This window comes from Oculina patagonica, chromosome 1 (assembly GCF_052425735.1).
Source record: "Oculina patagonica isolate OP01 chromosome 1, crgOcupat, whole genome shotgun sequence".
Taxonomy (NCBI): Eukaryota; Metazoa; Cnidaria; class Anthozoa; order Scleractinia; family Oculinidae; genus Oculina; species Oculina patagonica.
This window is the reverse complement of record NC_135758.1, coordinates 16230263-16251593: the sequence shown is the minus strand read 5'-3', so window position 1 is coordinate 16251593 and position 21331 is coordinate 16230263. Positions and strand designations below refer to the sequence as shown.

The 21331-nt window shown below is 37.9% G+C and overlaps 3 protein-coding genes across 3 annotated transcripts in view; 1 reads left to right on the top strand and 2 right to left on the bottom strand.

The window, feature by feature from the left end:
- Positions 1 to 12: 12 nt before the first annotated feature.
- On the bottom strand, positions 13 to 6015 carry LOC144658819 (peptidyl-prolyl cis-trans isomerase B-like). Its single transcript, XM_078519305.1, has 5 exons — positions 5676 to 6015; positions 4849 to 4909; positions 3793 to 3828; positions 2364 to 2548; positions 13 to 792 (listed from the first exon to the last, which is right to left on the bottom strand). The coding sequence occupies exons 1-5, from the start codon at positions 5874 to 5876 to the stop codon at positions 655 to 657; spliced, it is 621 nt and encodes a 206-aa protein (XP_078375431.1). The 5' UTR covers positions 5877 to 6015; the 3' UTR covers positions 13 to 654.
- Positions 6016 to 12519: 6504 nt separating this feature from the next.
- On the bottom strand, positions 12520 to 16883 carry LOC144658829 (peptidyl-prolyl cis-trans isomerase B-like). The gene is made up of 5 exons (XM_078519314.1): positions 16633 to 16883; positions 14854 to 14914; positions 14715 to 14747; positions 14413 to 14597; positions 12520 to 12998 (listed from the first exon to the last, which is right to left on the bottom strand). Exons 1-5 carry the CDS (start codon positions 16834 to 16836, stop codon positions 12876 to 12878), a joined length of 606 nt encoding a protein of 201 aa, XP_078375440.1. The 5' UTR covers positions 16837 to 16883; the 3' UTR covers positions 12520 to 12875.
- Positions 16884 to 17230: 347 nt separating this feature from the next.
- The window catches only part of LOC144658786 (peptidyl-prolyl cis-trans isomerase B-like), an 8536-nt gene continuing 4435 nt past the window's right edge, over positions 17231 to 21331 (top strand). The window contains exons 1-3 of the mRNA XM_078519259.1: positions 17231 to 17411; positions 20021 to 20134; positions 21249 to 21309. Coding sequence (XP_078375385.1) covers positions 17277 to 17411; positions 20021 to 20134; positions 21249 to 21309 — 310 coding nt within the window. The 5' untranslated portion in view covers positions 17231 to 17276. The remainder of the gene's footprint in view (positions 17412 to 20020; positions 20135 to 21248; positions 21310 to 21331) is intronic.

The following is a 21331-nucleotide window of genomic DNA, read 5'->3' as shown; positions in this document are numbered from 1 at the left end:
ATCACACTCCAATTTTAAGCTTTATGTGTTGTTTAATAGTTGACAATCTTCAGTACATCCTATCGCACAATCTTTCAAGCCATTATAAACCCTTACAACCATTAACCAAAAAAATTATCTAAGCAAGTTTACATCTTTTTCCTTAAAAGAAACAGAGTTTAGTTTATAGCGCGGTGTCGACAACTCTAATAAACGCTGTTTAAGCAATACCATACAGTTATGAAGGTCGAAGCGAAAATCAGTCTAACCATTTCTTTAACTGAATTATATACGATGTTCCCGACTTTTTGCAAAGTATTGAAATATCTCACTCGAACAATCACACTATACGAACTATAGAACTATTGTTATTGCATGGTCTTTTTTTTTATAATTATAAATTTTTCAAGTCTTCCGAGTCCCAGGATTTTCTTCCGATTCCCGGCAAAAATTGTTTACGGAAACAGACGGATTTCCGGCCGCTGATTCACGATGTGCGATTATCAGAGTTGTCACCCACCCCACCCCCGTTAAAACTGTGTGGACTAGTAGCTTTAACAGAGGGTCAAGACAGAGGCTTATTGCTTTATATTTCTAACATATTCAACGTTCTTGCTAAGCAACCTGCTGAACAAACACTACAACTTTTAGGGAAAATCATAAAAAAGTGGAGACCTAAACAAAAACGCCGGTTTTAGGGACTTCATAATGCCAGTTGACACCTTGCACGAGACCAGAATCAGTGATAACCACCAGCTGTTTAGGGCGGTCATTTTGGTTAGTCTCTAATCCTTCAATTTCTTTGACGATTTTCTGTAAAAAAAAAGAAAACAAAGGCTTACGATTATTATATATAGATCTCAATACAAGTACTACATAAAAATTTGTAAAAAACAAATTTAAAAGTTGACACTGGCTAAAAATATTGTTTTTGGACGTTTCGGCCACTACTGTTGCCTTCTTCAGCAAGATAAAAATGCAAATGTTCCACGGCGTCCTGTTAAAATATGTAACGAATGTGTGATAAAAACTAAATGAACTTTCCGAGTGCAACAAAAGTCTCTAGAGCATTCTTAATGAGAATATAAATTCCTAATGCTATTGTAAACGTTTGGTAGCGCTATGCTTTCCTTTTGTTTTAGCGTTCCTATCTCGCACAGAATGCCAAGCTTCAAGAATTAGGCGTCGTTTCCACGCCGTTGACCTGTCAACAATTTCGACGCTCTCCAAATCTATTTCAGTAATGGTCGTTGAGCATATGGTGTTTTGCCAACAAAAAGTTTTTGTCCAATGTTGCGATGGCCTTTGCGTGTTCTTTCATTTGCATTTTTATCTTGCTGAAGAAGGCAACAGTAGTGGCCGAAACGTCCAAAACAATATTTTTAGCCAGTGTCAACTTTTAATTCGTTTTTTACAAATTTTCAACATGCCTGGCTACAAACCGAACATTTATAAGTGCTACATCTTAAGTCCAAGTAAAAAAAACAACAAATGTTTCTCGTCCCCGCCCGCTTCATTTTTTGGGACCGCTTCTCTGTTTAATATTTGTTATTGGGAAAGTTGGAAAGAACAAAAACCAACAGGCGTAACTCCTCAATTAAGTACAAAACAAATTCTATCGGACATAGCTTTTGTCTACGTTTTAATACAAACTAGGGCCAAAATTTTAAAACCTCGGCACGCTTGGTCCGTACTGGAGAGGTCAGGATTTATTTATATGGAGGAAATAACAAATAACAAAAAAAGCGCCCGCCCGCTCTCTTTTTATAGAAATCCGGACAAGAAACATTCGTCTTTTTTACTTGGCCTTATACTTACAGATGTAGGATAAGGTATTGCAAGTACAATGAACAAGACAAGAGCGCAACAACCATTGTTCAAAAAACTAACGTTTTGTATTTTCTTTTTTTTTACGCAAGGTAACCTACAGTCCTACACACTCTCGTACAATTTAACCAGTAGCAAGACCAGCAACAGCGGCTTATTATAGCTGGATCTGAAGTACGCCAAACTAGCTGGAATGCGTTCCCAAAAACCACTTGAGGCCTGTGCATTTGCACAACAAACCTTGAGGCTCGGTTAGCAGCTGTTTTCAGTCATACTTCAAGCTACGCACTGATGCACACTACAGAGCTTAAGCACACACGTTTTTCCGGACGGCAACCGGAAGTTGACTTTTTTCTCTTCTTTGGCCTGTGTTATCGACTTTGTCCGTAACATGCTGATACAGATTGCAATAACAAACTCTACAACAGGGGCTTTCCAACTCATTCGTGGAGGAAAAAGAGCGTTATAAACGATAATAATCCTTATCCGGTCGCCGTCTGTGGCTCAAAAACGTATGTGCTTAAGCTCTCTACTACTAATACAACACTTTAACTTACCATTCCTTCCAACACTTTTCCAAAACACGTATGCTTGCCATCCAGCCATGACGTCTTCACAGTTGTGATGTAGAACTGTGAGCCGTTGGTGTCCTTTCCAGCGTTCGCCATACATACCCAGCCTGGTCCATAATGCTTCAGGATAAAATTCTCGTCATCAAAGTACTTGCCATAGATACTCTTGGCTGAAAATAACAAAATATATATCTAAAGTTGATGAAAGAAAATATATTAACAAGTTTAGAATGTATTGTCTCCAATGTCAGGGTGTGAAGTTCTGATCCTTTGACGGAGTTCTTTTACAACACCCGGGTACAACAGCACTCTCTCGAACTGTTAAGTGTCAGCTTTTCTGAGTTTTCAAAATACTGAAGAAACATCGACAAAATTTCTCCTCACTGTAGAACCTATTCTTAGTTATATCTCTAGCCACTGTGATCTGGATGTAAGATACACATGGACAAATGGACAGATCAGTGGTTTTGACCCGTGGAATTTAACTTTTTCTTTGATAACTTTCTTAAACGTTTCTTTGCTCAGTGATCATTATATAGCGTAGTCGATACTGCATTTGAAGCAACTCGGTTTTTATACCTAATCGTACCTTTTTGGTACGCTTCGGCGGCATATCAGGCGAGTTTGGTCGAGCCATGGTTCGTATTTTGGCGAGACGCAGTCGAGCCAAAATACCCATGGCGAGACCAAACGAGCCTGATATGCCGCCGAAGCGTACCAAAAAGGTACTATTAGGTATTTACCGTACCCAAGTTCAGCCAAAAATCCGGTGATATTATTTGCTCTGTTGAAGCCATGCTTGCCAGACACGTAGTGCAAAATGCGTTGACCTGCTTGTATTGATACTTTTTTGGTATTCAACACTTTTATATATATCAAGTCCTCTTCTCACATTTTTTTACTCGCTTGTTTGGAGTTTCATTCCCTAAATTTTCAAAATACAAATTTAGCGAAAAATTTGGAAACCCCGACTCCATTGTTTCAGTGTGAATGTTTCAGTACTCGTCGGCGAACATCGCGCAATTGGCGAGCGCGCTCAAGTTTAGTTTTGGCGGGAAAGTTTTTCTCATTTTACGACCGGTAAGCACCAGCTAATTAAAAATACTCGTTTCTGTTTTATTGGTAAAACCTCTTTTCAATTCATCGTACGGAAACACTACTTTAATTCAAAGTGACCGTGATATGGTGGCATATCAGGTCAGTGACTTGATATCGTAGGATATCAGAACAGTAGATCGCGCTTCTGATTGGCTACTTGCGAATTTGGGTACGGTAATAACCGTAAGCAGGTAAGACTGTAACTATAAACTTTTCCAGCACTGCTAGGACAGGAATAAGTACACAAGTATTTGTGATATACAAACTAATAAAAGCTTTTATTTCCCGAAAAAAAGCAAGAGTAAATTCAACTTACATCCAGAACCGTCTCCATTAGCACTGAAGTCTCCTCCTATTACAAAACAGGACAATAGAAGATAGCACATGCATTAGTTTAAACAAAACGGGGGATTCGTGTAATAACTTGCGTTATTGATCAGTATTAATAACATACATGTATTTTGTCGCCAAAAGGCTTACCTGGGTTACCATGGCAACCGTGATATCCCAAAACAGAGTGCGCGTTTATAATAATCTGTAAAAGATTTTCGTGGCAGGCAGGTTAGTCTGGTGACGTTTTTCAGCTAACAATCAATCAAAGTTGGATAAAATGTATTCAGTGTACCGAGGAAGGCAGGAAAACAGTTTTGCTCCGTCTATCGACTATCAAAAATGTACCCCGTCCTTAAACTCCAGTCCGGCTTCTCTGGGTTTCTTAGAAAAGAACCCTGACTGCTTATTTTGTTAACAGGTAAGCCAAGCAAGTCATTCGACGATTAATAAGAAGTCAATATCTTCGGATTTTGCGTCACATGACAAGAGTAATGAGTGATGTCACATGAACAAAGAAGAGGTGGCGTGACAACAAGAAAACCCTCCAAGCAAGTCCCAAATGCTGCTATTCGATAAATTTGGTGAGCGTGAAAGTCCAGGTTCTCAAAATGTATGATTTACCCTTGTACCCTATTCCAGGGTATTTAATCTTTCTCGTTTGCTGTATTGTAGTTCCCATCACAAAACAAGTCCCATTCACTCATGCTTCAGATGCAGATTGATTGGTTTAATTTTTTCACGACAAGCGTAAACCAACAAAATTTCTGCACGCAACAAAACGCATTGTAGTTGGTTTGATTTTATTTATTCCGGTTTACAGTGGAGGTTTGCACATTCTTAGAGCGTTGTTATAAAAGCCAAAACACTCATTCCTTTGTAGTCGTTCTCATTGGAAATTAATTAAAAGAAAAAGAGAGAGCGCCCAGTGAGCAATGGGAAGGGGGATTCTCTTTCTTTTTTCTCCCTCTCCTCCTTATTTGTCAATTTTTTTATCTTTTAAGCGCTGTAGTGAGCAAAGGGAAAAGGTTGAAACACAAACCTTGTATCATGAAGTCCTTGATCACACGATGGAAAATAGCGCCTTTGTAACCATAACCAAACTAAAGGGCATAAGGAAAAGAATGATTAGCTTAACTGAAATAAACAATCCAAAAGACTGTTGCAGTCGGGAAGGACTTTTGAAGGACTTTTTGCTCCGGGAAGGAGCTAGTACAGTAACTATGTGAATGCAATATGTGATACAGAGTGCGTTGTGTGACACTACGTGTGTTGTGTGACATTGATTACCTTACGTGACAACCTGGACGTTATATGACACCCAGTGCGTTGTATGACATATGTACACTGAGCGCGTTATGTAACATAGAGGGCCCTTGTTTGGACACTGAGGGCCTGTTCACAGAACGTCTTTTTTTCGTCGAGGGCGCAAACAAAATAAAAAAACCGATGGGGATCAAACGAGCACAGGCGTAAGAGGGTATAAAATACGAAAGAAAAGACTGTGGACAGAGTGCTTTATGTGACTCTGAGGGCTTTATGGGACATAGGGCGTTTAAAGCCGAAGGAATTTTCCGGGAATTTTGGGAGCGTCAACAATACATGGCTTGTGAATCATCCCTCCCGAACGAGCTCTATAAAACACTGAAGTTTAACCCTGCAAGTTGTTGTTTTAGCGGGAGTGATACGATATATAATGAAGGAGTAGGAGTAGCTTGGGGTAGATGTATAATTTCAGCAAAAGATATATTAAGCAACGTGTATAAAAAAACCGCATGCAAATATAAATTCTGTATCCAAGCCAATAATATAACCAGGTTTTATCGCGAGTCGGTTTTACTACAGAGTAAGAAACATGTTTTTACGTACCTCGTGTGAAGCCAGAGCCTTAAAGTTTTCGACGGTTTTAGGGACAGTTTTGCCAAAAAGCCCGATAACTATTCTTCCTTTGGGTTCTTTGTTAATGCTGACGTCTAGATACGCCTTGCTGGTTACCAGAGTATCGGAATCCGCGCTAACACTTATGACAAGCGCGTTAATGCAACACACAGCTAAAGCGAAGAAAATCATCTTGAACTGAGACGGTACAACACTGATGATTGCAGTTAGGAGACAAGTGTAGATACGGAGTACAAACAGTCTGCTGAACAGTCGGTAATGGCGCACGAGTTAGATTGCTTGAGAATGTATGGTCTCAAATTCACTGCCACGTACACGCTTAGCGTAATCAATGACCCTCTGTACGGCTGTCTGTCAATGTCATCAATGGGAGATTGTCCTGTTTTATGTTTGGTTGTAGTTCAGTAATGGGCACTGCGCAGTGAAAAGAAGCCATTTAAAATATAGTATGTATGTCTTTGGAAACCAATGTGTTTAGCTTGTTCCTTGTTGCCCCAATTTTTATTCTTGCCTCTTTTAGGAAAAGCGTGACATCCAAAACAACTCTGTCACGGAAGGTCACGGAAGCGTCATGAAGGAATGCCCTTCTTTTTAATGTAGTAGAAAATCTGATTGTCGAAAATCTGGGCTTCACAAAACAAATGACAAAATGTCAAAATGAAAACGGGAAACAAGCTGCTTGTCTTACCTGCACCTGGCTGAAATCTGAGTTTGGCGGGAAAACTTATACCGACAATTTTCCCGACCAAAACAAAAAAAAATTTCCCGCCCTAACCACCTCAGTTCCCGGACTCAGCTGCATTGCAAAGGCAGACGACCAATCTGAGTTCAGAGTTTACTTGAAAATAGATCGCTTTTCGTGTCTTAATAATAATAATAATACTAATACTAATAATAATAATAATAATAATAATAATAATAATAATAACGGTTTATTGGTAACATTTCTACAGAGTAGCTCTACATTTACCAATTAACTTAACCCTAACCTAACAAATAAAATGATATTTAATAAAATTCTATAATTATCATTAAATTACTGTGTACTACTATGCTATATTATACTATTCTATATACATTTATGCGTTTAAAAAATTACTATACTATATACATCTAAGAGAAAAATAAAAATAAAAAGCTACAGGAGATCAATCTGTTAATTTAGTTTTCTTGCCTGCTGAGGACTTTGCTGGCGGAAGAAGCGCTCCTATTCCAATAAGCGCCCCCCATTCTGCGATATGATTGGTGAAGTTTATATGAATGTTCTCCCTGGGGCCAAGATTTTTTCGTTTTTCGTATTAGAGAGGGTTCGTATTAATGAGGCTTTTTCGTAGAAAATATACATGATATATGAGAATTTTTGTTGGGACATTGGAGATTGTCCGTAATAAAGAGGTGGCCGTATTGGGAGAGGTGTCCGTAAGGTGTGGTTCGACTGTAGTGTAAAGGGTTATAAATCATACATTACTGATATGACTGACAAAAATCGTTTAGGAAGGGAATATAACCCTAAGCTTTCTTAGGACTCCGATAAATAATGGTAATAGGACTGAGTGGAGTCCAATTCGGTTTGTAATCATACGAGTGATTAACGAAATCGGACGACCGCGAAGCGGGAGTCCGATTTGTTTAATCACGAGTATGATTACAGACAGAATTGGACGACACGAAGTCCAGTTACCAATTAATCAAAACTACGACAAAATTCGAGAAACAAACAAACATAACCGGTAAAATGGTTTTAAGTCTTTGTGAATACTAAAAAACATAACAGTTTACACAACAAAATGCACAACAACAGCGCGCGCAAAATGACGCGTACTGTCCAATTACACAGACATGACGTGTAAACTGTCCTATTACACTGTCCAATTACAAGCATGACGCGTACACTGTCCTATTAGTGCTCAAATCGGCCAGCTGATAACCAATCACGTTCGAGAATTTTGTTATAGTTTTGATTAGAGCAGAAAAGAGCAGTTATTAGTTCTGGATAAATGCTGTATTGCACTTTGTTCACTAAGCGTTCGTTCTACCATGGAAACGACCTACTTGAGGATATCCGGTACGGTATCTGTCATATAGTTCCTTAATATCTCAAAAAAAATTCAGCAGTCACAATCTCTCATTTGTTGTTTTGTGGTTGTGACTGATAAGTTAACTTCGCTTAACACACTATAATAAGAGCTTTATTTAAAACTGAAAGACCGATCAGCGAAGTCCAGAAAGGAAGATACTGGTATAAACCGTGATCAGTTTTTTTTTAAATATTAAATTACACGGTATAAAAAAAATAATGGATAAATCAATACAATATATATAAAGGAGAGAGAAAAAATCTACACACTGCATCTACGTTCTGTCTTATCTAAATCACTACAAAATTTTAAAAAAATAGTTTTAAAAGTTTTCAGACTCACTACGGTTTCGAAGGTTCTTTGGGAAGTTGTTCCATTCCTTTCCTGCGGCGTATTGGAATGTGGGCTGGCCCATAGCAGTTTTAGTTCTAAGAAGATGAAGTTCTCTATTGTCTGTCAGGACCTTACCACGGAGTTCGGATCTTAATACAACGTAATCTTGTAATTGCCTGGGACAATTATAATCGTCCACGATTCTATAAAAGCTTATAAGGGACGGACCATTAGAAAAGTGATGGGGGGGGGGGGGGTGGGGAAAAAGCAAAAAAAAAAATCATGCAAGGCGAAATGCCAAGAAAAAAATTCGTGCAAAGGGGAAGGCAAAGAAAAAAAATTCATGCGGAAGGAAAGTTCCTATTAAGCACTAAAAACACCTGTCATTTTACACTTGATGAGATCGACTTTTCGACGAAATATATCAGGGAGAATGCTGAAAATAGCATTTCCGAGCCTAGAAATTTCAAAATTTTCTGGGGGAACATGCCCCCAGACCCCCCTACAGACAAGCGTTTCCGATCCAGCGCTCAACTTCTTGTTTCATTAAAGCAATTTACATTAAGCCTGGCTCTCCGACAAGCAAAACATTTCTTCCCATACGCCGATAGTTATAGAAAATTCACCAACATTTGTAAGACATTCGGTATAAATTGCTGTTAACAAATGCGTACAGGGTGAAGAAAACAATCAGTATATCATGGTATAAAAACAGTACATGGCATTTGATTTAAGCCATTCTTAATATTTTCTTTTTTACAGATATAATGATCAAAAATGGCCTTTAAGGGACTGGTCAATAAGTGTGTGTGTGGTGGGGGGGAGGGGTGTGGGCCATGTTGTTTTGGTCTTTAACATAGGGGGTGAATCATTTTAGTGAAAATCCCCAGTGGTCTTCATCAGTATAAATTGATATATTCTTTGACGTGAGAAGTTTTAGATGTATTTCTATCGATTTTAGAAGGCCCAAATATAAAAATTTTTCTGGGGAGCATGCCCCGACCCCGTAGAAAGTGTGTGATCATAGCATCGCTTTTGGTGGACTCTCTCAAGCTGTCGCTTTTCTAATTGCTCCGACCCACCCCCCAGTACTTTAATATTAATAAGTCCCTAAAGGATTAAATCAATGAATAACTACATTTTTGGGAAATATTTAAACTATTTAGCAAATAGTGATCAACAAAGCAACATTTGTCAAAAGCATGGTATAAAGCAACAATACATGCCATCCGGTTTAAAAAAAATTTTATCTGAAAAAACATTTGTCTAAAAAAAAATTCGAGCAAAGGGTTACACCCGCAAAAAAAATTCCTGTACAAGCAATGGGTGTAAAAAAAAATTCGTGCAAGCCGAAAATCCCCCACCCCCCCCCCTATCACTTTTCTAATGGTCCACCCCTAAACGAACTGCAGACGCATCTAACTCCAGCTATTGAATAAGGTTAACAAGCCAAGCTTCTCTCTCATAAACTGTGTGCCTACCAAGCAAAGTTTCAACATAATTAGTTTGGATTTCATCTCCAGATCTCCGATTTTCTGCTATTCTTTTGTCTTCTGAAGCGACATTCTCTTCGACAAACTCTTCCAGCAATGGCCTTTTTTCCCCTAATTTTCCAGCTGTACTTTGACCCAACCCCACTGATTGTAGGTTTCAAAGTGCTTCAAATTCGTCGAATAATTCATAAACTACGTGCAGTAGCGTTAATTATCTCTCTCCTTTCCAGAGAGGCCGCTCTTGACATCCACTTTGGGTGGCATAGTAGAATTGTGAGATATTCTTACAGCGACGAGTTGACCTTTGGTGTGTCTCTTCGTGATTCGTAGAATTTGACTGTTTCCCAACACGGTTTAGGGTAATAATAGAATTGAAGACACACAATAAAAATACTGCCCACAGGATCTACCAGTTGTCCAACTTGCACAAGCTAGCTAGCTAAGAATAAGAAATATCTGTCCATTAAATATAATAGATTCCATCATATATAGTAAGTCTCTTTCGCTTATACATTGTAGTGTTCAATTTTAGCAGCACTGGAGAATTTTGCTTTAATTTGCTACGCGGCGATTTCATGTTATAGGTAAACAAGATTTTTGTTCGATCGCGCTAGATCCTGTCGATCGGCTGCCTGTAAACTGAGCGATGACGATCACTTTCACAAGAAGAGAAATAATTAGCTGTTGGAGGGTCTTGGAGTCTGGGTCGCAGAGAAAGCCTAAAAGATATCATATATAGTAAGTCTCTTTCGCTTATACATTGTAGTATTCAATTTTAGCAGCACTGGAGAATTTTGCTTTAATTTGCTACGCGGCGATTTCTTGTTATAGGTAAACAAGATTTTTGTTCGATCGCGCTAGATCCTGTCGATCGGCTGCCTGTAAACTGAGCGATGACGATCACTTTCACAAGAAGAGAAATAAGGGCTCAAACGTTGTCTTTTCCTTGCTCTATTTAAGGAATAGGAAAACATTTTCTGTAGGAAATGTTGATCAAGGGGTTAATTTCTCTTTTTTATTAGTTTTTTATTATTGCTTATCTTTTGTATAGATTAAGATCCCGGTTGACGACAAAACTTGACGGCAGAAAATATAAACAAATGCATGACACTTGTTCTATGGGGGTGACCATTTCCGGTGGAATCACGGAATGGCACTCCGGTTTGCTCGTGGTTAGCTTTTATTTGTTGGTTAGGACAATACTTTGTAATATTACCCTACCAATTATTGAGAAGATATATCAAATGCGCGAAGAGAGGTGAAAAAAGACGCGCAGCGAAATTAGTACATGTATTTTTGACGAACTGAGGTGTTTGGAAACCGTGATGAAACTCTCTCTGGCTCTCTCGAGTGTTTGATATATTACCTTAACACACCTGTGCTAAGAGAGATCGTTCAACTCTGTTGCACATGATACAATCTGTTAAGGCCCAGTAATACGGGGAACATTGTTTATTCACTTGTCTCGCAACGTTGTTGCATTGTAAAAAACATTGTTGCATTGTCAGTTGTGTAGTGTTGTTGCGGATATTACCTACCACAAGTTGAACTCATGCCATCTTCGCGCAACATGTTACAGGAGGTAATACGCGCAACAACATCTTACAGTGTTGCGAGACAAGTTGAAAGAAAATGTTGCGCGTATTACTGGGCGTTGAATTTATTTTTAAACTCTTAGGTGTATCAGATCGGACTTTGTCCTAGTCAGGCAACGGACATCTAAGGCAACAGACTTAATTGCACTTTTTCCTTCCTCTCATCGGGCAAGGCAAAGATTCACCTTTCGGCGTAACTAACATCTACACGCGCCAATTGTATGCGTAAAATTTCTTTGTATATGCAAGCAACTCTTTCGTTTAGTATTGAATTAATCTGGCATTTTCTCCAGACCGTAGTAATAAAACTGCAGATGGGACGAGCTGAAGCCCGCGCACCGGCAGGTACTTTGGGCAAGTCTAAATTATGTTCGGACAGTTAAGGGAGTTCTTCTTTACCACTAAATGGTTGCTAAGAGAGGCTTCTGACCGCCTTTTTGTGAAAGCCAAAACTATCCGAATAGGCTTTTTGCACAACTTTGTTCCATTGAAGAGTCCTTCAACAGTTTCAAATCACGGCCATATTTGACAAGTTACGTGATCAAAATAGAAAAAACCTAAAAAACTGAAAGGGCATATATATCTGAACATGATAAAAATCAGTGCCAACAGTTAAAGAACGTTCACATGCATAATGCTTTGTATGTTTTTTTATTCGCATTATTATAAAAGTTATGGCATAATTAACACCCATTTTTCAGTCCATTCTTACATTTAATCGGTAATTCCACATGTAGGATTATATATAATAGCCTGCAGAACAGGCGGTTTATTTTTTGAGGGGTTATTGCGAGGTGCAGGCTAATATATAAGGCAATGTTATCTTAATTCTTTAAAGAAATCGGAACTCTACCTTTGGTCCCCCGAGTTTAAGGGATTTTTAATTTTAATGCGCGGTTTGGGACTGGCACTAGTTACGTGGGCACAATATTACTTTCTTTCACCAAAAGTGTTCTCCCCAAGAAAAATTGAAATAACCTCAAGAAAGGAAAGTGGGACACAATAACGACAAAAAAAGAAAGAGATCTTATGCATTATGACGTCAGACAAGCAAACACAAAGTGTGGATAAGGAACAAACATGTAAAACGCGCAAGTTTAATTCAAATTTCAAAGAAATACAGAAACTTGACAGTATTAAGTTTCACAACCCACATTAAAACCCTAGTTTAAATATTATTACTTATTGCTCCATCTCAGACAAAATGTGACATGCACTCTGATTTGTTTCCTAGGGAAAGTGGGACACAATAACGACAAAAAAAGAAAGAGATCTTATGCATTATGACGTCAGACAAGCAAACACAAAGTGTGGATAAGGAACAAACATGTAAAACGCGCAAGTTTAATTCAAATTTCAAAGAAATACAGAAACTTGACAGTATTAAGTTTCACAACCCACATTAAAACCCTAGTTTAAATATTATTACTTATTGCTCCATCTCAGACAAAATGTGACATGCACTCTGATTTGTTTCCTTTAAATCGGTTACACCAAAGAATTTTGCATGATTAACATAACCACAGTATCCTGCTGACTATGCACTTGCTAAGCTGGATTTTTACAAATGTTTTGAATGTGAAGGTCCAGCTAACTCAAACACACTTCTGTACATTGTAGGAGATTGCGCACTACTAAAAACATGTAACAATATTGTGAGCACTCAAGCACTTATTCCTTTTTGACTGGAAAAGGTTTATCCACTGGGAGTGAACCAGAGTCAGCTATTTTGACCTCCTTGACTGGTCGATCACGGCCATCAGTGTTTGTTTTCTCAATCTTCTTGACAACATCCTAAGCGAAGAAAAAATTGAAAAAAGTTAAGGAAATTCACAAAATCCTCTGTTGCTTGGAAACCGGTGAGAACTACACTATGGTTACAGCATAATAATAATGATGATGATGATGATGATTTTTATATATATGATGATGATGATGATAACAACAGTTCTTGGTAACTTGGCAAACAGTGCCTCCTAATTGAATTCTCACCAGTCACCACAAAGCTTAAAAGATAGTTGCAAGTCAAGTTAAGAAATATGTGATTGTTTGACATTTTCATGAACATTTGAAGACTGTACCATAGTACTTGTTTTGTGCTTCATATTACAGTGAAATGCTGGTTATAGGCCCTGGGCTTATACAAATTTATAAGAGCATTTGGGTGGGCTTGTATCTGGGGGGCATATATCAAAGCAAGAGAAAAACATGCTGATTCTCTGATCATTGATAGATTTTCTACTTGCAAACTCACTCACTGTACTGGCTATTTCTGTTTGAGGTACAATGTTCTGTGAAGATGTTAGCAAGTTTATATGGAAAAGCTTGATGACAGAGGGCTCATATTTACAGATTATGTAGGAGGGGCTCATAATAGCAAAGCGCACGAGTGACAGCTCAACAACAAACTGGAATGGTGGTTGATCTGAATATTTTTCATATTGATCGAAATGAAGCGGCTAAAACACTTTTTTGAAACAAAAACTTTACCTACATTCCTTCTATTTCTCTCAGAACAATTAATGTTGTCCATGTCTCGTGGGTTTCCCAAAAAAATATGCAATCTATTTTTAGACCTGGCAAGCCTTGCTATTGGAATTACTTTCATTAGCTGACCGGGTGGACCCTTAACTGACAATTAGCGTAAATGATCTAATAAATGCCCACTCTCAAATAAACACCTCACATCTAATAAATGCCCTCCTTGAGGTGTAAAGTTTGTATAAGATGCTTCCCCTCTAATTAACCCCAATGTCCAATAGACACCCCCCTCCCAAGATTTGCCTCAAAAACCAAGATAACGCTCTTTGGAGTATGGAGAAAAATCACACATTTTTTTTTAAATTTCTTGCTTGACTTGGACATTGAAGAGGCCAATGATGCCAACGTGGTTGACCCTGATGATGATGAAGACATCAATATCGAACTATGAACGACATCTCCAGGCTTTGCATTAGTGCAGGCAAGATTAGTCTTCTACTTATAAACTCTGGTTTCTATCTTACTCAGCAAGTAAAATATACATCTAATTTGTTTTGTTGATGTTGTTACAGTTAAAGTGAAATGAATGCCCCTCTCTAATAAATGCCTTAAATCTATTTACCCCCTGCCCCCCCCCTTAGGACCCTACATGTATATTTTAATAGACGCCCCGGCGTTTATTAGATCATTTATGGTAAGCACACATTTAGAGAGGTGTGGAACATACCATGCCTTCAAGCACTTTTCCAAATACAACATGTCTTCCATCCAGCCAGCTTGTTTTTACAGTTGTAATAAAGAACTGTGAACCATTGGTATCTTTACCAGCATTTGCCATACTCAGCCAGCCAGGGCCATAGTGTTCCAGCTTAAAATTCTCATCATTGAAACGTTCACCATAGATGCTTTTACCTGTCACAGGCAAATGGAAAAGATCCCAAGTATTAAAATGCTACAGTGACAGATGTTTATTCAAGAAAGGAAATACAGGTATTGTATACTGCAAATAAATTATGATAACAGTCCTACCTCCAGTTCCATCTCTATTTGTGAAGTCCCCACCTTGGAATAAAGGACAAAGTAATTAGTTTTGTTATTTTTTAATGGGTGAATAGATTAGAATGATTAATCAAAATTATTAACAATGTACAAAATAAGTATGATTTACCTTGAATCATAAACTGGTCAATGACACGGTGGAAGATACTACCCTTGTATCCATAGCCTTTCTGTGTTAAGGAGATTAAAAAAAATGCATATTTCAACATTTATGTAGGTGTATACTTTAACTTAAACACATTCCATTATAGTAGGGTAAAGGGTAAAGTCTGCATATGAGCCTAGTGGCCCATCAGGCCAAAGCTTATCCCGGTTTCCTTAGCATGAAGCAACTAGGAGAATTTTTACTTCCCTCTGGATGGGATGCTAGTCCATCGCAGGGTTACCCCAACCATGTTAGTTCGCCAGGACCCATTTATACACCGGGTGAAGAGAGGCACTACAAGAGTAAAGTGTTTTGCCCAAGAACGCAACACAAGACCCCAGCCAGGGCTCGAACCTGGACTGCAAAATCCGGGGTTCAGCAAGCTAACCATTAGGCCAACGTGCCCCCTTACATTCCATTAGAGGGAATAATAATTGGAGTTGAATAACATGTCCCACATTACAATGTACATTAAAGGGACATGTTATTCAAGTCCATTTAGTACAGAAAAAATGATATGTAAAACAAGTTCAAATAAATTATCACACAATATTTGAATTCTTGTCTTCTTTGACAAGAAAGTGCCAAAAACATTTCGATGTCAGGATTTGTAAAGAAAATTTATTGTTGGATAATAAATCTCTTAGACATTTTAGATTACTTGTCATTTGAATTTGACTCAGCCTACAGACTTGCCAAAATGCTGCAAGACTCATACGCATATGCAACTGATACTCACTATTAAGTTACCTTAATTTACATTATTGTCAATTAACATCACACCTAATTGGAAAGGGTGGAAATGAATTACAACTTGAAATAGGTTCGGTTAGACTGACTTGGAAGGGGGGCGTAAGGGTTTGCGGTGATGCCGTTTTGCGGTAATTTTTATTTTAACTTGCGGACTACACGGTAAGTGGTTATTACAAATTTAGGTCACTGTAGTCAGTGAGAAAATTGTCTGCGGTAATATGATTCTCTTATGTTTCCATTTTCACATAATTTTGGGTTGTTTTGCTGCTTCAGTCAAGTGTTTGTTTTACAGCGTATCAGCTTACACAATAAGGGTTTGTTATTGCGTAAACTTGCCCTGTGGTTTGTAATTGCAGCCTCTCCCAGTTAATACTTGATGTGTTTAACTGTTTTATCCAACAATGTGTTGACTTGATGACATTCCAGACTAGATCTTCGGCTCAGATCCAGATCTACTGTTGTTGGTCATTTGAAACCGCAGTTTCAGTATTTTGGTAAAATTTGATGCGGTTTGCGGTTTTCTGGCGTATTTCTGTGCGGTTTTTGGACCCCCCTTATGCCCCCACGTGACTCTCTCAAGTTCTTGCATTTTTGTTTTTAAATACACTAGAAACAATTATGATTTGTTCCTCTTTCAAGAATTGGGTTAATATCTTTTTCTTGGTTATAGTGAGAGTTAACTGTATTTTGCTGATCAAATTTGAGACTGATGCGTACACCGGAAATTGGGCATATGGTAACTTAACTGATGGTTGTGAGTAAAAAGAAATGTAACAGAACAAAAGAACACGTGCATTGTGACGTGAATAAAACTCTCTAGGCACTTATGGGCGAGGACCATATAACTAATATAAGCAAGTAAGAATAATATGTGGTGTTAAATTGAATAACATGTCAAGTTTAGAACACTAAATCGCAGAAATAAGGTCTAAACATGACTGCATAGGTATGATCACTTTGTTTCTTAGCTTTTGTACAAACCAACCTTACCTCGTGTGTTGCAAGTTCGTAAAAATTCTGAGCAGTCTTTGGGACAACCTTCCCGAATAATCCAATGACAACTCGGCCAGCTTTCTCGCCACCGATCTCGATATCAAAGAAAACCTTCTTAGTAACTAGAGGATCTTTATCGTCCTTGGCTTGAGCGCCAAAACACGCACAAGCCATCACAACGAAATAAAACAACGGAGACATCTTGGCTAGTGAATACAGCACCAGACAGCGAGAGGACTATTTCGTGTTTTGAATGAAGGTATTAAGGGAGCGTGGACCAATCATATTCCAGATAATTGAGAACCAATAATATTTCGACAACTGTCCGAGCTTTGTTGTGTAAGATCGAGAACGAGCTGGTAACTAGTTAATAATTTGTTTCCTACCTTACTTCTTTCTACAGAAAAAAATAACAACAACTGAAAACCCTCGAGAAGAGATCTCTATATTTTCTAAGAAGATCATGAAATACTTAACAAATTCCAAACCCGAGCCAAACTTTAAGTCCAAACCACGTTTGCTCCAGTACCTCTCTGTTCCTTTTCCAGACTGACTTATTACTTCCGGTTGTAAGCCGCGCAAAGCATCATTCTCTTTCTCTCTTTCTCTCTTACTGATCAGCAGTGCATGTGTCTGTTTGAATGTCGTTTCGAGCTCGCACGATAATGAAAATTGCTGTAGTAGTTACGTTTGCGATTTGTGTTTTGGTTTTCCTTCTTCTACCCGACGAATCGCAAGCTGGGAAAACGAAAAAAGGTCCTTTGGTCACTGAAAAGGTAGGTTTTCATTGCTCTGTGTTTTTGAGAACAATTTGCCCTTGTTGGGGTTCGATAACCTCGTGTGCTAAAAGTCTTCTCAGTTTTTTCACGTTATTTTAAGTATTATGGTTATTTCCTATCATGTTCAATGGTCTCTGTGTCGATCTCTGGATGCCTTACAGAAAAAAATATTCATCTTCAGGATTCTTAAAGATGATTTCCAGTCCGTACTGCGCAGACTCGGGGTTTGTTTACGTTTTTGTTTTGAATTCGTTGAAACGTTACACTTCGATGACAGCATACATGACGTTTTTTAGTCCGCCATTACAGTTCGTTTCGTTCAAGAAGTTCCGATGAGCTAAAACGTCGGTTTGAAATAGCAACAAGGTTCTTCTACTCGTTATTATTTGTTCTGCAAGGATATCTGGCATTAATAATGAAGAAAAAGGTAAGTTTGTCGCGGAATTTTTAGTTTTGCTTGTAAACATTCCCTTCGTGTGGGCTCACATAAACATTGCAGCCGAGATTGCGCAGTACGGACTGGAGTTCATCTTTAAATATTTCCGATGGCATCCCTGCAGGCATTGGCCATAGAGGATTGATATGCTAATTATGACGTCTCCAAATTCAGATAAAAAAATTTACTGGTCTCATCATCTTGAATGGCAAGACTATCATTGTTTCTGTAAGCGCAAAGCTAATTAAGCCTTGCGCTTACAGAAACAATGATAGTCTTGCCATCTAGCAGCATCTCAGATTTACCATTTGCCACCCCTGTAATAAGAAGGTGTAGATGTTGTGAGGAGAACAAATTGGTTACTGTGTTCCACATCATAAATTGAGTTGCAATGGAGCTGGAAGTTGTATTTTTCAGGACGTAACAAATCGATTATTCCGATACTCGATAAAAATCAATAAAAATCGATAAACATCGATAAGTAATTAACTAATTAGTATCGAAAATCGATCAAAATCGATGACCAATTCTTTGTGATTATCGATTTTGATCGATTTCACTAATTAAAGTTCGATAAGTATCGATTTTGATCCGAAATATCGGAGAAGAAAAGGTACCGTTTTTTTTGTGTGTTCAATCCCCTGAAGTTTGACGCTGAAAGAAATGCAGTCGCTTTGCCTACAAGTTGTTTTGCTAACGGCCAGTCAGGTCAATTCGGCAACGTTTATTTTCGAACGAAGAATAAAACATGTTCAATCTATATATATCTATCTATATATGTCCCAATATATATCAACCCTACCTTGCGTACACGGTTAGGCTTTGGCGGATTGTGCTCCTAAAAGTGGCATATTATGCTACTAGCAGTACTCGAATTTGCCAAATTAAGCGAAAATTATGCCATGATTCCTAAATTGTTTAAAAAAGGTTAAAAGGCTATTTAATTTAATCATCTTAGCGAACATTATGTTTGATTCCCAAATATCTCCTGATTTCCGAAATATGCTCACAAAATAGTAGATTCTATACAAAGGGCGCGCAAAACGAAAATATATTTCACTAATAAAGTTCGATAAGGTATCCGAAATCGGAGAAGAAAAGGTACCGTTTTTTTTTTGTGTGTTCAATCAACCCTGAAGTTGACGCTGAAAGAAATGCGTCGCTTTGCCTACAAGTTGTTTTGCCGGAGTCATTCGGCAACGTTTATTTTCGAGAAGAATAAAAATGTCAAAAGTCGGCTAAGACGGAGCGACAGTGTTACCAACTCATTTATTCTATTAATACGTATCTTTTATATCTCTCGGCCCTACGTCCCGCTGGGACGGGTCCGTCGGATCAGGTCACAGAACTGATCTCACTTCATTGACGTTAATATACTTCTTTATTTTATATCTCAAGTATCTGTGTATCGTTGATCGTTTTCGATACTAATTAGTAATATTATCGAAAATATCGATATACGATTTTCGATTAGTTCGTGCGCGTTTAGTCCTGTATTTTTGTGCGATTTTCAAAATTAATGCATGCTTGCTAAGACCTTATTCTTGCTATATAAGATCAAAAATTATCTGCTGAATATCAAAATAATCTTGTGACACACACATATTTCAAACAATTACAATTAGTTCTGTGGATATGACTTCAGTTTTTTCAATGCTGTACCCCAGGGGGGTACTCCGACTTGTAAATGACGGGGATGATCGAATGAAGGCAAAACTCAGGACCCAAAAAAATCCAACTCTTCCGACATAGCCAAAATCCCTGGACAAAAATAACCCCTAAAAAATCCCTTGTCAAAACCCCTAAATTGCCAGGAGGGGCAATAACGCTCGTGTTTGTTTATTCATCATACCATAAATACGCCAAGGCCGTGCCAAATCACTTTAGTTTGTTTTTAATACCCAAAAAGATCCCCTATTTGAATCAAGTCCCCAAAAAAAATGCCAAAATTCTACCCAAAAAAATCGCAAATCGAAAATTTCAAACCCAAAAAATCCTTCGATCTCCCCGTCATTGACAAGCCGGAGTACCCCCCTGGGTGCTGTACAAATGCTACAGGTCCTACAAGCCACAAAAAATAATTAATACCTTGTATAAAGTAAATGATATTTTGAGTGTTGTGTGAATGGGATTATACACCTGCCCGATATTGTTTGTGTTTTAAATGCAGGTTTACTTTGACATCACACATGGAGATGAAAAGCTAGGAAGAATCGAAATTGGATTATTTGGAAAAACTGTACCAAAAACCACCAAGAATTTTGCTGCTTTAGCATCAGGAGAGGTAAGACTTAGGACCTGCTAATAATGATTGGTTTTGATTTGGTAATAAAGATGTCAACACATTTAACTTGCCAATCACAGTTTTTAATATTGTCAACACTCTATCAGGGCAACCAGTGTATTATACTCATTGATCTTCTGCTCAGATCTTCTTACTCCTCAGGGAAGAGTAATTGTTAGAGTCAGTTTTCAGTTTATTGTACTGTAATGCAAATACAGTATGGTCAAGCCCTGCTAATGTTGACATTAAAGAAAAGTTTCATCTGCATAAATGTGGTGTTGTATGAATTAGGTTGAATTTTTTTTGTTGCAAGACACAAACAAGTTACATTACAAGCAGGTTGACTTCAAAGAAAGTCAATGGTCTTTCAACAAGCACAGACCAAAAACGCTGTCCATAATTACAAAATTTCCTCTTATTTATGTTGTGGAGTTTACTCTCTAAATGAATGCAAGAGGGTTATCTCTCTCTAAGTAAGCATTAGTTAAAAACCAAATGTTACATGGAAGCAAGCTAAAAGAACATGCATGCAAAGCGCAAGTCAAAATGTAACAGACTTCTGGCTAATGTCAGTTTTGTTGCAAAAAATGTAGGTCATGTCAGTGTGCTCACGTGTGTTTTTTATGCATGTGCATAAAATGCATGTGTGGGCACGTGCAAAGTGTCGTCCCATTATTTCAGGCCATGTAAATATGTAGAATTTCTCATTTTTCATTCATATACATTCTCATATAAATTTTGTGTGTAAATGAATGCATTAGTTTTTGGATAGATAAAGGAACAATTTTTAAAAGCACTGCTAAACTAAAAAGGACAAGTGAATAAAAATACAAAGTTAAACAATATAATTGGTATTAGCAAAAATTGGCTTTTTATGTTTGAACTTCTAACCTGGCTTGATGTCACTTGGACTTGACATTATTAATCTCAAGTTTAATCCTAGATTTTGACATAATCGGCATCATCAACATCATTAAAAACACTGCAGCGTGCATAATCACATAATCATCATCATCATTATCATTAACATCATTGTCAAAAATACTGCAGCATGCATGTGATGAACAACAGTAAAAAAAAAAATAAGAAGAAGCCAATGTTTTTTTTTTTTCAGAAAGGTTTTGGCTACAAGGGAAGTAAATTTCACAGGGTGATCAAAGATTTTATGATTCAAGGTAAGAACTTAAAACCTGTGCT